Source organism: Neoarius graeffei, chromosome 11, assembly GCF_027579695.1.
Source record: "Neoarius graeffei isolate fNeoGra1 chromosome 11, fNeoGra1.pri, whole genome shotgun sequence".
Taxonomy (NCBI): Eukaryota; Metazoa; Chordata; class Actinopteri; order Siluriformes; family Ariidae; genus Neoarius; species Neoarius graeffei.
In genome coordinates, this window is record NC_083579.1 from 52908623 (window position 1) to 52921902 (window position 13280).

General features: G+C 40.0%; 1 protein-coding gene across 5 annotated transcripts in view; it reads left to right on the top strand.

The window, feature by feature from the left end:
• sptb (spectrin, beta, erythrocytic) overlaps positions 1 to 13280 on the top strand; it is a 43199-nt gene that overhangs the window by 6493 nt on the left and 23426 nt on the right. For 2 of the 5 annotated variants that reach the window (XM_060934190.1, XM_060934187.1), the window contains exons 1-9: positions 1340 to 1850; positions 6943 to 7094; positions 7193 to 7366; positions 9869 to 9975; positions 10064 to 10144; positions 10257 to 10372; positions 10474 to 10586; positions 10686 to 10873; positions 10984 to 11101. In XM_060934190.1, coding sequence (XP_060790173.1) covers positions 1355 to 1850; positions 6943 to 7094; positions 7193 to 7366; positions 9869 to 9975; positions 10064 to 10144; positions 10257 to 10372; positions 10474 to 10586; positions 10686 to 10873; positions 10984 to 11101 — 1545 coding nt within the window. In that variant the 5' untranslated portion in view covers positions 1340 to 1354. Of the gene's footprint in view, positions 1 to 1327; positions 1851 to 6942; positions 7095 to 7192; positions 7367 to 9868; positions 9976 to 10063; positions 10145 to 10256; positions 10373 to 10473; positions 10587 to 10685; positions 10874 to 10983; positions 11102 to 13280 lie in introns of those variants that run through there. The other 3 variants (XM_060934191.1, XM_060934192.1, XM_060934189.1) reach the window with 2 other exon arrangements.

Consider the following 13280-nt stretch of genomic DNA (forward strand, 5'->3'; position numbering starts at 1 on the left):
AGTCAGCTGCAGCCATGTGCAGGATAAACGGCTACAGATAATGGATGGATGGAAAACTCCAACAGCTAACTCCAGGGTAGACAATACACAGCCTGGTTTGATCATGACTGATACATGTTATACAGTAGGCAAGGAAGCAGTAACTGCTTAAGTAAGTGCTTTATCCTGGTTCTGTTCATGGCGAATCTGGAGCATATCCCAGTAACACCGGACGCAAGGAGTGATGTACCCTGGCTAGGACTCATCAAAATTTTAATTATTGACATTTTATATAATCATTATGTTCTTATAGGAATAAGAATGATGTTCTCCTTTTCCTGGGTCTCTATTTACATGAACACTAATTTTATGTTAGTGCCTGAGCATGAGGTAAAGTGGGAAATTGTGGGATTGAGGGATTGTGGATTGCCACCCTTAAACCAAAATTACACCCTTGCATGTACACTAAGCATTTTAGTGACTTATTGATTTATTAAACGTTTGTGAATTTGTGGTAAATCTTCACTGCTCACATCCCGTGACACTGTAACAGGGTTTCTTATTTTGGAAGGAGAGGCAGAAAAACTTGGCTGTTTTGTGTTGCTGTGATGCTTCTCCAGCCTGTCTTTAAGGTGCATGCATGCTGCTGCAGTAGAGAGCTGGTGTAATGTACTCAGCACGTGCACTGATCGTTATTTAATGCAATTAGAGTTTACTGACAAAGAGCCAGAGAGACAAGCAGACAGACTGTGAGTGAGAGGTACGATCTTTAGTGCTGGTCATCAAACATCTTTCAAAACAAGAGAACAAAATGACTATTTCACATTATATACAGTTGTAAATATATATTTGAGTTGATTTTGGTGTTAGCTATAGCTTTCTGAACCTTACATACAGCTTTCTGAATTCTTACATTTTATTTTTATCACTTGTGATCACAGATATAGAGCTTGCAAGTGTATATATATATATATATATATATATATATATATATATATATATATATATATATATATATATATATATTTCCTGCACACTTTGATCTATCGTTTTATACAATATTTATGTGTTTTGAGAAGTCTGTATTAATGAATACAGGCTTTTTGAAACATGCAAACACATACTTCCCATATGATGACATCATGTGTTTGTGCAAAGGAGGAAGTGAGCTAGGATATAGTATATGCATGAGTTGGGTGCTGGAGAAGCTGCTTCTTGCACTGAGTAAAAACAGGGAAGGAGGGAGGGAGAATGGAAGAGGAGGAGGACTCAAAGACAGAACAGAGGACGCGATAGACTTTGCGTCTTTCAGGCTGACCCACAGAGGAGTGTGCAGCGCCGGCTGATGATGAGCAGCCCTTGTCTGTGTCACACCATGCCTGTGAGTCAGAGCCAGCTGCCAGAGGTGAAGCTCAGCCTGAAGAGCAGCAGAGAGGTCAGTTCAGTCCGCTCCAATGCCTACTCCTCAGGAAAAGAACCCCCCATCCGCATCAGCACTCAAGCCACCAGAAGCAGGAGCACACCGCCTGTGTCCAGAGTTCGACGTAGCGAGAACAAAGCAGCACCCAAGACTAACGGACACACCAAGCATGAACCCAAGAATTTGCCTGAGAGGAACAGCACTTTACAGGGCATTCCACCAACCCAAGCCCCCTTAACGGTCTTTGCTGCCTCCTCCTCATCATCATCCTCATCCTCTTCTTCCTCATCCTCCTATACTTCAAGACTATCTCGACCTTCGCCCCCGCAAAAACCTTCTTTGTCCTCATCATCCTCTTCGCAAAGTATGAAACGCACCCGCTGGCTAAGCCACAGCACCTCCAACATCTGCTTCAACTCCATCTTAGACGGGAGGTTCAGACAGCTTCAAGGTAAAGCTCTTCTTTGGCTGCATCCTATGGCTGCCTATCTCCCCCTCCCTGAGACAAAGGATAGCATTCCATCCCCTGCCATGTCCAACTTCCCTGTGCCCCTTTAAGGTTCGGTAGTTAGGTGAGTTTGTTTGTGCTGTTTTTTGTGGAGGGCAAAATCTGTTGTGCTTGGTAAGTGCTTGTTTACATTATTGCATTCACATTAAATATTTAATGGTGTTGTGGTTGAACAGCGTGCTGGGATACCAGGTTTAAGAAAACAGTGATGGTGTTTCAGTAAAGATACTTTACACTATGCTATATTGGTCATTAAATGTTATTCATAAATGTTACAAGATTTTGTTCATGTAGGGCAGGAGGGACCATACGCTTTTCAATAGGGCTATATTAGACCATATCAAAATACCTGAGGGCCAGTCAGTCTTGGACAAAATATTATTAATAATAAAAAAAAGACAAAATTTAGAGTGATCTACTTTTCCCCAACAAACACTGATTTAATAAAATACAGAAGATATTTTAACAAGTTTATTTTAACTCCAGTAGTTTCCCTGACAGCAGCACGGTGGTGTAGTGGTTAGCACTGTCACCTCACAGCAAGAAGGTTCTGGGTTTGAACCCAGCGGCCGGCGAGGGCCTTTCTGTGTGGAGTTTGCATGTTCTCCCCGTGTCTGCGTGGGTTTCCTCTGGGTGCTCCGGTTTCCCCCACAGTCCAAAGACATGCAGGTTAGGTTAATTGGTGGCTCTAAATTGACCGTGCATGTGAATGGTTGTGTGTCTCTATGTGTCAGCCCTGCGATGACCTGGCGACTTGTCCAGGGTGTACCCCGCCTCTCGCCCGCAGTCAGCTGGGATAGGCTCCAGCTTGCCTGCGACCCTGAACAGGATAAGCGGTTATGGATAATGGATGAATGGATAGTTTCCCTGACTAAATAATTTAATACTTCCACTGTCACGGCAGTACTTTGTGATTAATTCTGATTGTTTTTTTGAAATGCTAATTTTTCTGCAGCTTGTGGAAAAATATTGATGATTCATTTGCATATTCAACCCTGATTCCAAAAAAGTTGGGACAAAGTACAAATTATAAATAAAAACTGAATGCAATGATGTGGAAGTTTCAAAATTCCATATTTTATTCAGAATAGAACATAGATGACACATCAAATGTTTAAACTGAGAAAATGTATCATTTAAAGAGAAAAATTAGGTGAGTTTAAATTTCATGACAACAACACATCTCAAAAAAGTTGGGACAAGGCCATGTTTACCACTGTGAGACATCCCCTTTTCTCTTTACAACAGTCTGTAAACGTCTGGGGACTGAGGAGACAAGTTGCTCAAGTGTAGGGATAGGAACGTTAACCCATTCTTGTCTAATGTAGGATTCTAGTTGTTCAACTCTCTTAGGTCTTTTTTGTTGTATCTTCCGTTTTATGATGCGCCAAATGTTTTCTATGGGTGAAAGATCTGGACTGCAGGCTGGCCAGTTCAGTACCCGGACCCTTCTTCTACGCAGCCATGATGCTGTAATTGATGCAGTATGTGGTTTGGCATTGTCATGTTGGAAAATGCAAGGTCTTCCCTGAAAGAGACATCGTCTGGATGGGAGCATATGTTGCTCTAGAACCTGGATATACCTTTCAGCATTGATGGTGTCTTTCCAAATGTATAAGCTGCCCATGCCACATGCACTAATGCAACCCCATACCATCAGAGATGCAGGCTTCTGAACTGAGCGCTGATAACAACTTGGGTCGTTCTTCTCCTCTTTAGTCCGAATGACACGGCATCCCTGATTTCCATAAAGAACTTCAAATTTTGATTCGTCTGACCACAGAACAGTTTTCCACTTTGCCACAGTCCATTTTAAATGAGCCTTGGCCCAGAGAAGACGTCTGCGCTTCTGGATCATGTTTAGATATGGCTTCTTCTTTGAACTATAGAGTTTTAGCTGGCAACAGTGGATGGCACGGTGAATTGTGTTCACAGATAATGTTCTCTGGAAATATTCCTGAGCCCATTTTGTGATTTCCAATGCAGAAGCATGCCTGTATGTGATGCAGTGCTGTCTAAGGGCCCGAAGATCACGGGCACCCAGTATGGTTTTCCGGCCTTGACCCTTACGCACAGAGATTCTTCCAGATTCTCTGAATCTTTTGATGATATTATGCACTGTAGATGATGATATGTTCAAACTCTTTGCAATTTTACACTGTCGAACTCCTTTCTGATATTGCTCCACTATTTGTCAGCGCAGAATTAGGGGGATTGGTGATCCTCTTCCCATCTTTACTTCTGAGAGCCGCTGCCACCCCAAGATGCTCTTTTTATACCCAGTCATGTTAATGACCTATTGCCAATTGACCTAATGAGTTGCAATTTGGTCCTCCAGCTGTTCCTTTTTTGTACCTTTAACTTTTCCAGCCTCTTATTGCCCCTGTCCCAACTTTTTTGAGATGTGTTGCTGTCATGAAATTTCAAATGAGCCAATATTTGGCATGAAATGTCAAAATGTCTCACTTTCGACATTTGATATGTTGTCTATGTTCTATTGTGAATACAATATCAGTTTTTGAGATTTGTAAATTATTGCATTCCACTTTTATTTACAATTTGTACTTTGTCCCAACTTTTTTGGAATCGGGGTTGTATTTTATGGTTATATTTTAACTGAATTTAGTGATGTAATATCAGTGACATTTAATGTTACCCAAAAGGGTTGAGCACCCAAAGTCTTTAGAAAACTATAACCTTTTGAATTTAGTTAAATTATGAAAGTAAAAGTAAAAGAATTATGAAAGTAAAAGAAAAAGATGTCAGCTTCAAATCAGACACTTGTTTTAGGTACTGAAGATAAATTACTGCCCCTTTCTTCAAGGAACCGAGAAAAGTGATAAAATATCAGCTAACTATCAACAGCTTTATTCCTAATCTATCAAATGTTAGCTATCATGATAATGCTAATGTTACAAACTAGCTGAGTGATCATAGCTAGGTGTCACGGTACAAATTGCCTTGGTAAATACAAAGCTTACATCACAATAGATGACAGTGATGGGTAATAGGTCTAATGCTTTCTGTCACATGTTGAAGTTTCGATGTGTTAGGAATTTAGATCAACTCTGTGAAGTTGTCTGATGCTACGTAACAGAGTACAGAGTCTGATGCTACATACAGTGATTGTAATTTTTTTACTCCCGACCTCTACTTCCTGCTTATAAACAATTCCTTGTACTTATGCTGGCAAAGATTGTATGAAGCATATTTATCGCCATTAACTATGTGTTTAAAAGGGTGTTAATGATTTCTAATGCATTCCAGACAAGCATTATGGAGAGAAAAAAAACAGCTATGCTGACATTTAGCTAATGTTACCAAGCTAGTACACAGTACGAGCACAGTTTTGGTAGCTTAGTGGCCTGGCTAAACAATCTAGATGTTTTTCAATCCCTAAATGAATTTGTTTATTTGGCTTCATGTGAAAATTGTAATTACTTCTGTGCATAATGATGAGATAACGATGTTAGTGGCAGTTTCCTTTATTGGCTTTACATAAAAACATCGCTTTTCAATCTTCCTTTTTTCTACTTCTCTATTCCACCTCTCTCCTTCCACTGATTATTATAGTGAAATGTCAACTATACTGTGACCTCCAATCACCCTGTTGGACATATTAGCATTTCACTCAGTTAACTACAAGTTAGCATTTAGTGATGGACACTAATAAATTTTCTGAATGGTTTTACAGCAAACGCTGACTGTAGTGCAAAACACAGTCTTGTTCAGTACAAGGAAAATCCATCAGTATAAATAATTCATTGGCCCGTCGTTAGAGCTCAGGAAGAGAGTTCAGCCCAAGCCATGCTAGGATCCAACCGAGAACAGCCAGAACGATGCACTTGACAAGAACTGAGGGATGATAAAAAATACAGAAGCCATGCTTGCTTACAGCTACACAGTGAGGCAGTTGGCAGTTAGAATGATTTTGGCTTTCTATCCTGGAGTAAGTTTAACAGATGGACTGAAATACCAGGATGTATAAATAATGATGTTCATGCAGACAGGGCCAAAAAATCTTAATCTGCATCATACAATAAGTTAGTGTCATAATGTAATTGTCATAACCTTTTCAGGTGTTGATGGTCAGGATTGGTGTGTTTTGTAGTGGCTTATAGTGCTGTAGCTCCCCTTCCTCTCTAATATGATTTATTCAGAACTTTCATTTCCTTCATGTAAAAATCTGTTGTGTTAGGTTTTTTGGGACATGGGGAGTGGGTGGGAAGAGTGACATATGAGCCAAATATGGTTTGACGATGCTTCTGCAGCGTGCACTGTTTTTCTGTAGTTTGAGGGTTAATGGGGGTAGGCTAGTGTCTCATGGGTTTCAGGGAGGATACGCTTAAAAGCATGGGTTCTTACTCTCAGGCTCTGTACCCTGTTCTAATGTTTTCCATCCAAATGCAATTTTTCTGCAGTACTATTAGATGCATTCTCTCTCTCTCTCTCTCTCTCTCTCTCTCTCTCCTCTCTCTCCTCTGCCTGACTTCTGTTGTCATGAGATGAGGACTGAATCATTTATAAAACTCTTCTTAATTATGCACTTTAACTTAATATCTTGTCTAGATGGAAAAGGAGAAACATGATGGAGAGATATAAATAAGACCATCATTTGAAACAATGCAAATATTACTGTACATTCATATTTGTTACTAATACGTAAGATGTCAAACCCAATGGTGGGAGGATCTGTGAGCTTTCTAAGCTGACATATCATCTTTGGGAATTGTATTTTGCTTTTGCTTGCATTTGCTCAGTCCAGTTTGGGAAGCCCCTGTGGTCCACTTATTTCATAAAAGCAACAATAAAAAAAAATGTGTGTCACAAGGAAAGGCAAAATCTACACCTACATGCATATTTCTGTTTATCGCAGAAACACATTCCTCAGCATATAATATCTGTGTGTACTTTTAAGGCCCCAAAGTCATAAATCTATGTTAAAAATGAACATATGGATGGGGGAAAACAAGTAAGCACTTTTAGACTAGCTACGTAGGTTGGATTAATAGTTTCCTCTCACTCTGCCTACCAGATGAGCGAGAAGATGTGCAAAAAAAGACCTTCACAAAATGGGTAAACTCCATCCTGGCTCGAGTCAACTGCCGTATCTCAGACCTTTATCTTGACCTGCGGGACGGGAGGATGCTCATTAAATTACTTGAGGTTCTGTCGGGTGAAAAGCTGGTGAGTATCTGCTGATACACCTAGACTGAATTGAATAAGACGTTAATGTTCAGACAGTTATCTTTCAGCACCCTGTAGCCTATTTCTGCATTTTCTAGCCCAGGCCCACAAAAGGTCGAATGAGGATTCACTGTCTGGAGAATGTAGACAAGGCCCTGCAGTTTCTAAGGGAGCAGAGGGTTCATTTGGAGAACATGGGGTCACATGATATTGTAGATGGGAACCACCGTCTTATCCTGGGACTCATTTGGACAATTATTCTTCGCTTCCAGGTGAGCTGAATACACCAGGCTTCAGATTAAAGCGCTCATATAGGAATCTCATTCATTATCTCTAGCCGCTTTATCCTTCTACTGGGTCGCAGGCAAGCTGGAGCCTATCCCAGCTGACTACGGGCGAAAGGCGGGGTACACCCTGGACAAGTCGCCAGGTCATCACAGGGCTGACACATAGACACAGACAACCATTCACACTCACATTCACACCTACGGTCAATTTAGAGTCACCAGTTAACCTAACCTGCATGTCTTTGGACTGTGGGGGAAACCGGAGCACCCGGAGGAAACCCACATGGACACAAGGAGAACATGCAAACTCCGCACAGAAAGGCCCTCGCCGGCCACGGGGCTCGAACCCGGGCCTTCTTGCTATGAGGCGACAGCGCTAACCACTACACCACCGTGCCACCCCTCATATAGGAATGAATTACTTAAATAAAAGTGAGAAACAATCTTCAAGCTATTCAAAAGTCCTGCCACTTATATAGCAGTTTGCCAAGGGACCATTTTTATCCATGCTTCTCAATTTGGATTCACAGCAACAAAACATTTGGATGTACAGTGGATATAAAAAGTGTGCACACCCTGTTAAAATGATAGGTTTTTCTGACGTGCAAAAGTGAGATCACGATAAAAAATTTCAAAACTTTTCCCACCTTTAATGTGACCTATAACCTGTACAATTCAATTGAAAAACAAACAAATCTGTTAGGGGGAAAAACATAAAAAATAAAAAAACGTACAATAAGCTGGTTGCACAAGTGTGCACACCCTTAAACTAATACTTTGTTGAAGTACCTTTTGATTTAATTGCAGCATTCAGTCTTTTTGGGTCAGAGTCTATCAGCCTGCCATATCTAGACTTGGCAATATTTGCCCACTCTTTCTTGCAAAAGTGCTCCAAATCTGTCAGATTGCGAGGGCATCTCTTGTGCACAGCCCTCTTCAGGTCACCCCACAGATTTTCAATTGGATTTAGGTCTGGGCTCTGGCTGGGCCATTCCAAAACTTTTTGGGGGTCATTGCCATGCTGAAAGATGAAATTAATCTTCAGCTTTCTAGCAGACACCTGAAGGTTTTGGGCCAGAACTGACTGGTATTTAGAACTGTTCATAATTCCCTCCACCTTGACTAAAGCCCCTGTTCCAGCTGAAGAAAAACAAACCCAAAACACGATGCTTTCACCATGCTTCACCGTGGGTATGGTGTTCTTTTGGTGATGTGCAGTGTTGTTTTTGCGCCAAACATACAGTACCTTTTGGAAATGTGGTCAAAAAGTTCAACCTTGGTGTTCATCAGACCATAACACATTTTCCCACATACTTTTGGGAGAGTTGATGTATTTATTTTTGCAAAATTTAGCCGGGCCTGGATGTTTTTCTTTGACCCTACCTCATAGTCCAGACATATGGAGAATACAGGAGATTGTTGTCACATGTAGTACACAACCAGTACTTGCCAGAAATTCCTGCAGCTCCTTCAGTGTTGCTGTAGGCGTCTTGGCAGCCTCCTTGACCAGTTTTCGTCTTGTCTTTTCATCAATTTTGGAGGGACGTCCAGTTCTCGGTAATGTCACTGTTGTCCCTTATTTTCTCCACTTCTTGAAGACTGTCTTCACTGTGCTCCATGGTATATCTAATGCTGTGGAATTTTTTTTGTACCCTTTTCCTGACTGATACCTTTCAGCAATGAGATCCCTTTGATGCTTTGTAAGCTCTCTGCGAACCCTGGCTTTTGCTGGAGGATGCAACTGAGTAAATGTCTGAACTTTATTTGGGGTTAATCAGAGTCATTTTAATTGATGGTAGGTGTGAACCCAAAAAGACTGAATGCTGTAATTAAATCAAAAGGTGCTTCAACAAAATATTAGTTTAAGGGTGTGCACACTTACGCAACCAGCTTATTGTACGTTTTTTAATTTTTATGTTTTTCCCCCAATAGATTTGTTTGTTTTTCAGTTGAATTGTACAGGTTATAGGTCACATTAAAGGTGGGAAAGGTTTTGAAATTATTTATCATGGTCTCATTTTTTTTTACATCAGAAAAATCTATCATTTTAACAGGGTGTGTACACTTTTTATATCCACTGTATACTGATAAATAACAGAGTTTGTATTTATTTTTAATCATTACATTTGACTGCCAGTGTATTTTTAGCTCAGCTAGTTTAAACAACATGATCTGCTGCATAATTTAATCCCTCCACATGGAAGAAAAGGAGAGGAGAGGAAAGGAAGTAGCTGGCTACCTTTTCTTTGGTCTGGATTCGGGGGGGGGACCTTGAAAATATAAAAGAAAGTATATCCATTTTTAGCTTTCAATCCTTACATATCTCCCAGGACTGAAGCCTCAATAATATCTAATTCAGTGAAGTTATATGGGACAGTAACATTTTTGATCACTTGGGGTAAATTACAACGAGTATAAATGGTATGGAATAACATACTGATTATCAGCTTATACCCATCTGATTTCCACTTTTTTCCTGTCTCACAGATTCAAGACATTGTATTACCGGTAGGAGAGGCAGACCACATGGGTAAGCAGGAGACACGCTCTGCTAAAGACGCCTTACTGCTCTGGTGTCAAATGAAGACAGCTGGGTAAATGTTATTGGTCATTTCAATGCCATCAGGATATCATATGGGGCATAATATGGGTTTTAATTTGGTAATCTTTTTTTATTCTTAGGTATCCGAATGTAAATATCACCAACTTCACCACAAGCTGGAAGGACGGCTTAGCGTTTAATGCCCTTATACACAAACACAGGTGCAGAGAAACAAAGCAAACTAATCAAATACTCCCCCCCCCAAAAAAAAAGAAAGAATTATCTGCAATACATTTCAATTTCTCAAATTTTGCTAATCCTTCATTCTTTTAGGCCAGATCTGGTTGACTATGGCAAACTCCAAGGGTCCAATCCAACTCACAATCTTCAGCAAGCTTTCAATGTGGCTGACAAAAACCTTGGCATCACCAAGCTCCTGGACCCAGAAGGCAAGAATATACAGTATCAAACACTCTTAATGCAAACAAACCTATATTTTACCATGGTTCTGCTTGAAAGAGATCATCTCTGTGTGTTCTGTTATTTGCAGATGTGTTTACCGAGAACCCAGATGAGAAATCCATCATCACTTATGTTGTTGCTTTCTACCATTACTTCTCCAAGATGAAAGCTCTGGCAGTTGAAGGCAAGCGAGTTGGGAAGGTGAGAGCAGTTCTATTTTTATGGATGTGTTTGGTTTTTGCAGTGTATATGTGATTTATAAAATTCAAACTTGCAATGAAAAGACACGTTGTTGTTCAGGTGCTGGATCATGCTATTGAGACAGAGGAAATGATTCATAAGTATGAGACACTTTCATCAGAGCTGTTAAAATGGATTGAAGAGACCATCATTAAGCTGAACAACCACAAACTCGCAAACTCTCTGAAAGGAGTCCAGCAACAATTACAAGCCTTTAACACATACCGTACTGTGGAGAAGCCTCTAAAGTAAGAGCAAAAATGGACTGTATTTATTATTATTATTATTATTATTATTATTATTATGACCTAGACAATGATGTTGAATTATCTCATATTTAATCCCAACATCAATAAAGATTCCAGGAGAAGGGAAACCTGGAGGTACTGCTCTTCACAATCCAGAGCAGGATGAGGGCCAACAATCAGAAGGTTTACACCCCTAAAGAGGGCACACTGGTGGCAGACATCAACAGGGTGAGACACCTCTTTTTAAATGTTGAGATTTTCTTATTTTCCGATATATGCACACAGTGCTTTCCACAATTATTGGGACCCATTGTAATGATTAGTAAAAAGGGTTAGAAAAAAATCCACCTTTTGGTGAAGTAGCTTCATCTCACACTGAAAAAAAAGAGAAAAATCCAACCTTTAATTCAAATAAATTTATTTAGAGAAAAACAAATCCCTCAACAAGGAATAATTATTAAAAAAAAACAAAAACAAAACACATTTGCCACTATTATTGGCACCCCAGGAAATGATGGTGAACACGAAGTAACTGAAGAACGTTTTCCATTTAAATTGTATACTGTTTAGTTGATTGGAGTGTGTAGGAACTTTCAAGCTGAAATCCATGACTTCCTGATTAACTGGGGTACAAATATGAGGTGACACAGAGGCCAAATTCCCTTAGTCATCTATTATATACAGTGGTACTTGAAAGTTTGTGAATCCTTTAGAATTTTCTATATTTCTGCATAAATATGACCTAAAACATCATCAGATTTTCACACGAGTCCTAAAAGTAGATAAAGAGAACCCAGTTAAAAAAATGAGACAAAAATATTATACTTGGTCATTTATTTATTGAGGAAAATGATCCAATATTACATATCGGTGAGTGGCAAAAGTATGTGAACCTCTAGGATTAGCAGTTAATCTGAAGGTGAAATTAGAGTCAGGTGTTTTCAATCAATCAGATGACAATCAGGTGTGAGTGGGCACCCTGTTTTATTTAAAGAACAGGGATCTATCAAAGTCTGATCTTCCCAACACATGTTTGTGGAAGTGTATCATGGCACAAACAAAGGAGATTTCTGAGGACCTCAGAAAAAGCGTTGTTGATGCTCATCAGGCTGGAAAAGGTTACAAAACCATCTCTAAAGAGTTCGGACTCCACCAATCCACAGTCAAACAACAGATTGTGTACAAATGGAGGAAATTCAAGACCATTGTTACCCTCCCCAGGAGTGGTGGACCAACAAAGATCACTCCAAGAGCAAGATGTGTATAGTCGGCGAGGTCACAAAGGACCCCAGGGTAACTTCTAAGCAACTGAAGGTCTCTCTCACATTTGCTAATGTTAATGTTCATGAGTCCACCATCAGGAGAACACTGAACAACAATGGTGTGCATGGCAGGGTTGCAAGGACAAAGCCACTGCTCTCCAAAAAGAACATTGCTGCTCATCTGCAGATCACGTGGACAAGCCAGAAGGCTATTGGAAAAATGTTTTGTGGACCGATGAGACCAAAATAGAACTTTTTGGTTTAAAGGAGAAGCGTTATGTTTGGAGAAAGGAAAACACTGCATTCCAGCATAAGAACCTTATCCCATCTGTCAAACATGATGGTGGTAGTATTATGGTTTGGACCTGTTTTGCTGCATCTGGGCCAGGACGGCTTGCCATCATTGATGGAACAGTGAATTCTGAATTATACCAGCGAATTCTAAAGGAAAATGTCAGGACATCTGTCCATGAACTGAATGTAAAGAAAAGGTAGGTCATGCAGCAAGACAACGACCCTAAGCACACAAGTTGTTCTACCAAAGAATGGTTAAAAAAGAATAAAGTTAATGTTTTGAAATGACCAAGTCAAAGTCCTGACCTTAATCCAATCGAACTGTTGTAGAAGGACCTGAAACGAGCAGTTCATGTGAGGAAACCCACCAACATCCCAGAGTTGAAGCTGTTCTGTATGGAGGAATGGACTAAAATTCCTCCAAGTCGGTGTGCAGGACTGATCAATAGTTACTGGAAATGTTTCGTTGCAGTTATTGCTGCACAATGGGGTCACACCAGATACTGAAAGCAAAGGTTCACATACTTTTGCCACTCACAGATATGTAATATTGGATCATTTTCCTCAATAAATAAATGACTAAGTACAACCCCGATTCCAAAAAAGTTGGGATAAAGTACAAATTGTAAATAAAAACGGAATGCAATAATTTACAAATCTCAAAAACTGATATTGTATTCACAATAGAACATAGACAACATATCAAATGTCGAAAGTGAGACATTTTGACATTTCATGCCAAATATTGGCTCATTTGAAATTTCATGACAGCAACACATCTCAAAAAAGTTGGGACAGGGGCAATAAGAGGCTGGAAAAGTTAAAGGTACAAAAAAGCAACAGCTGGAGGA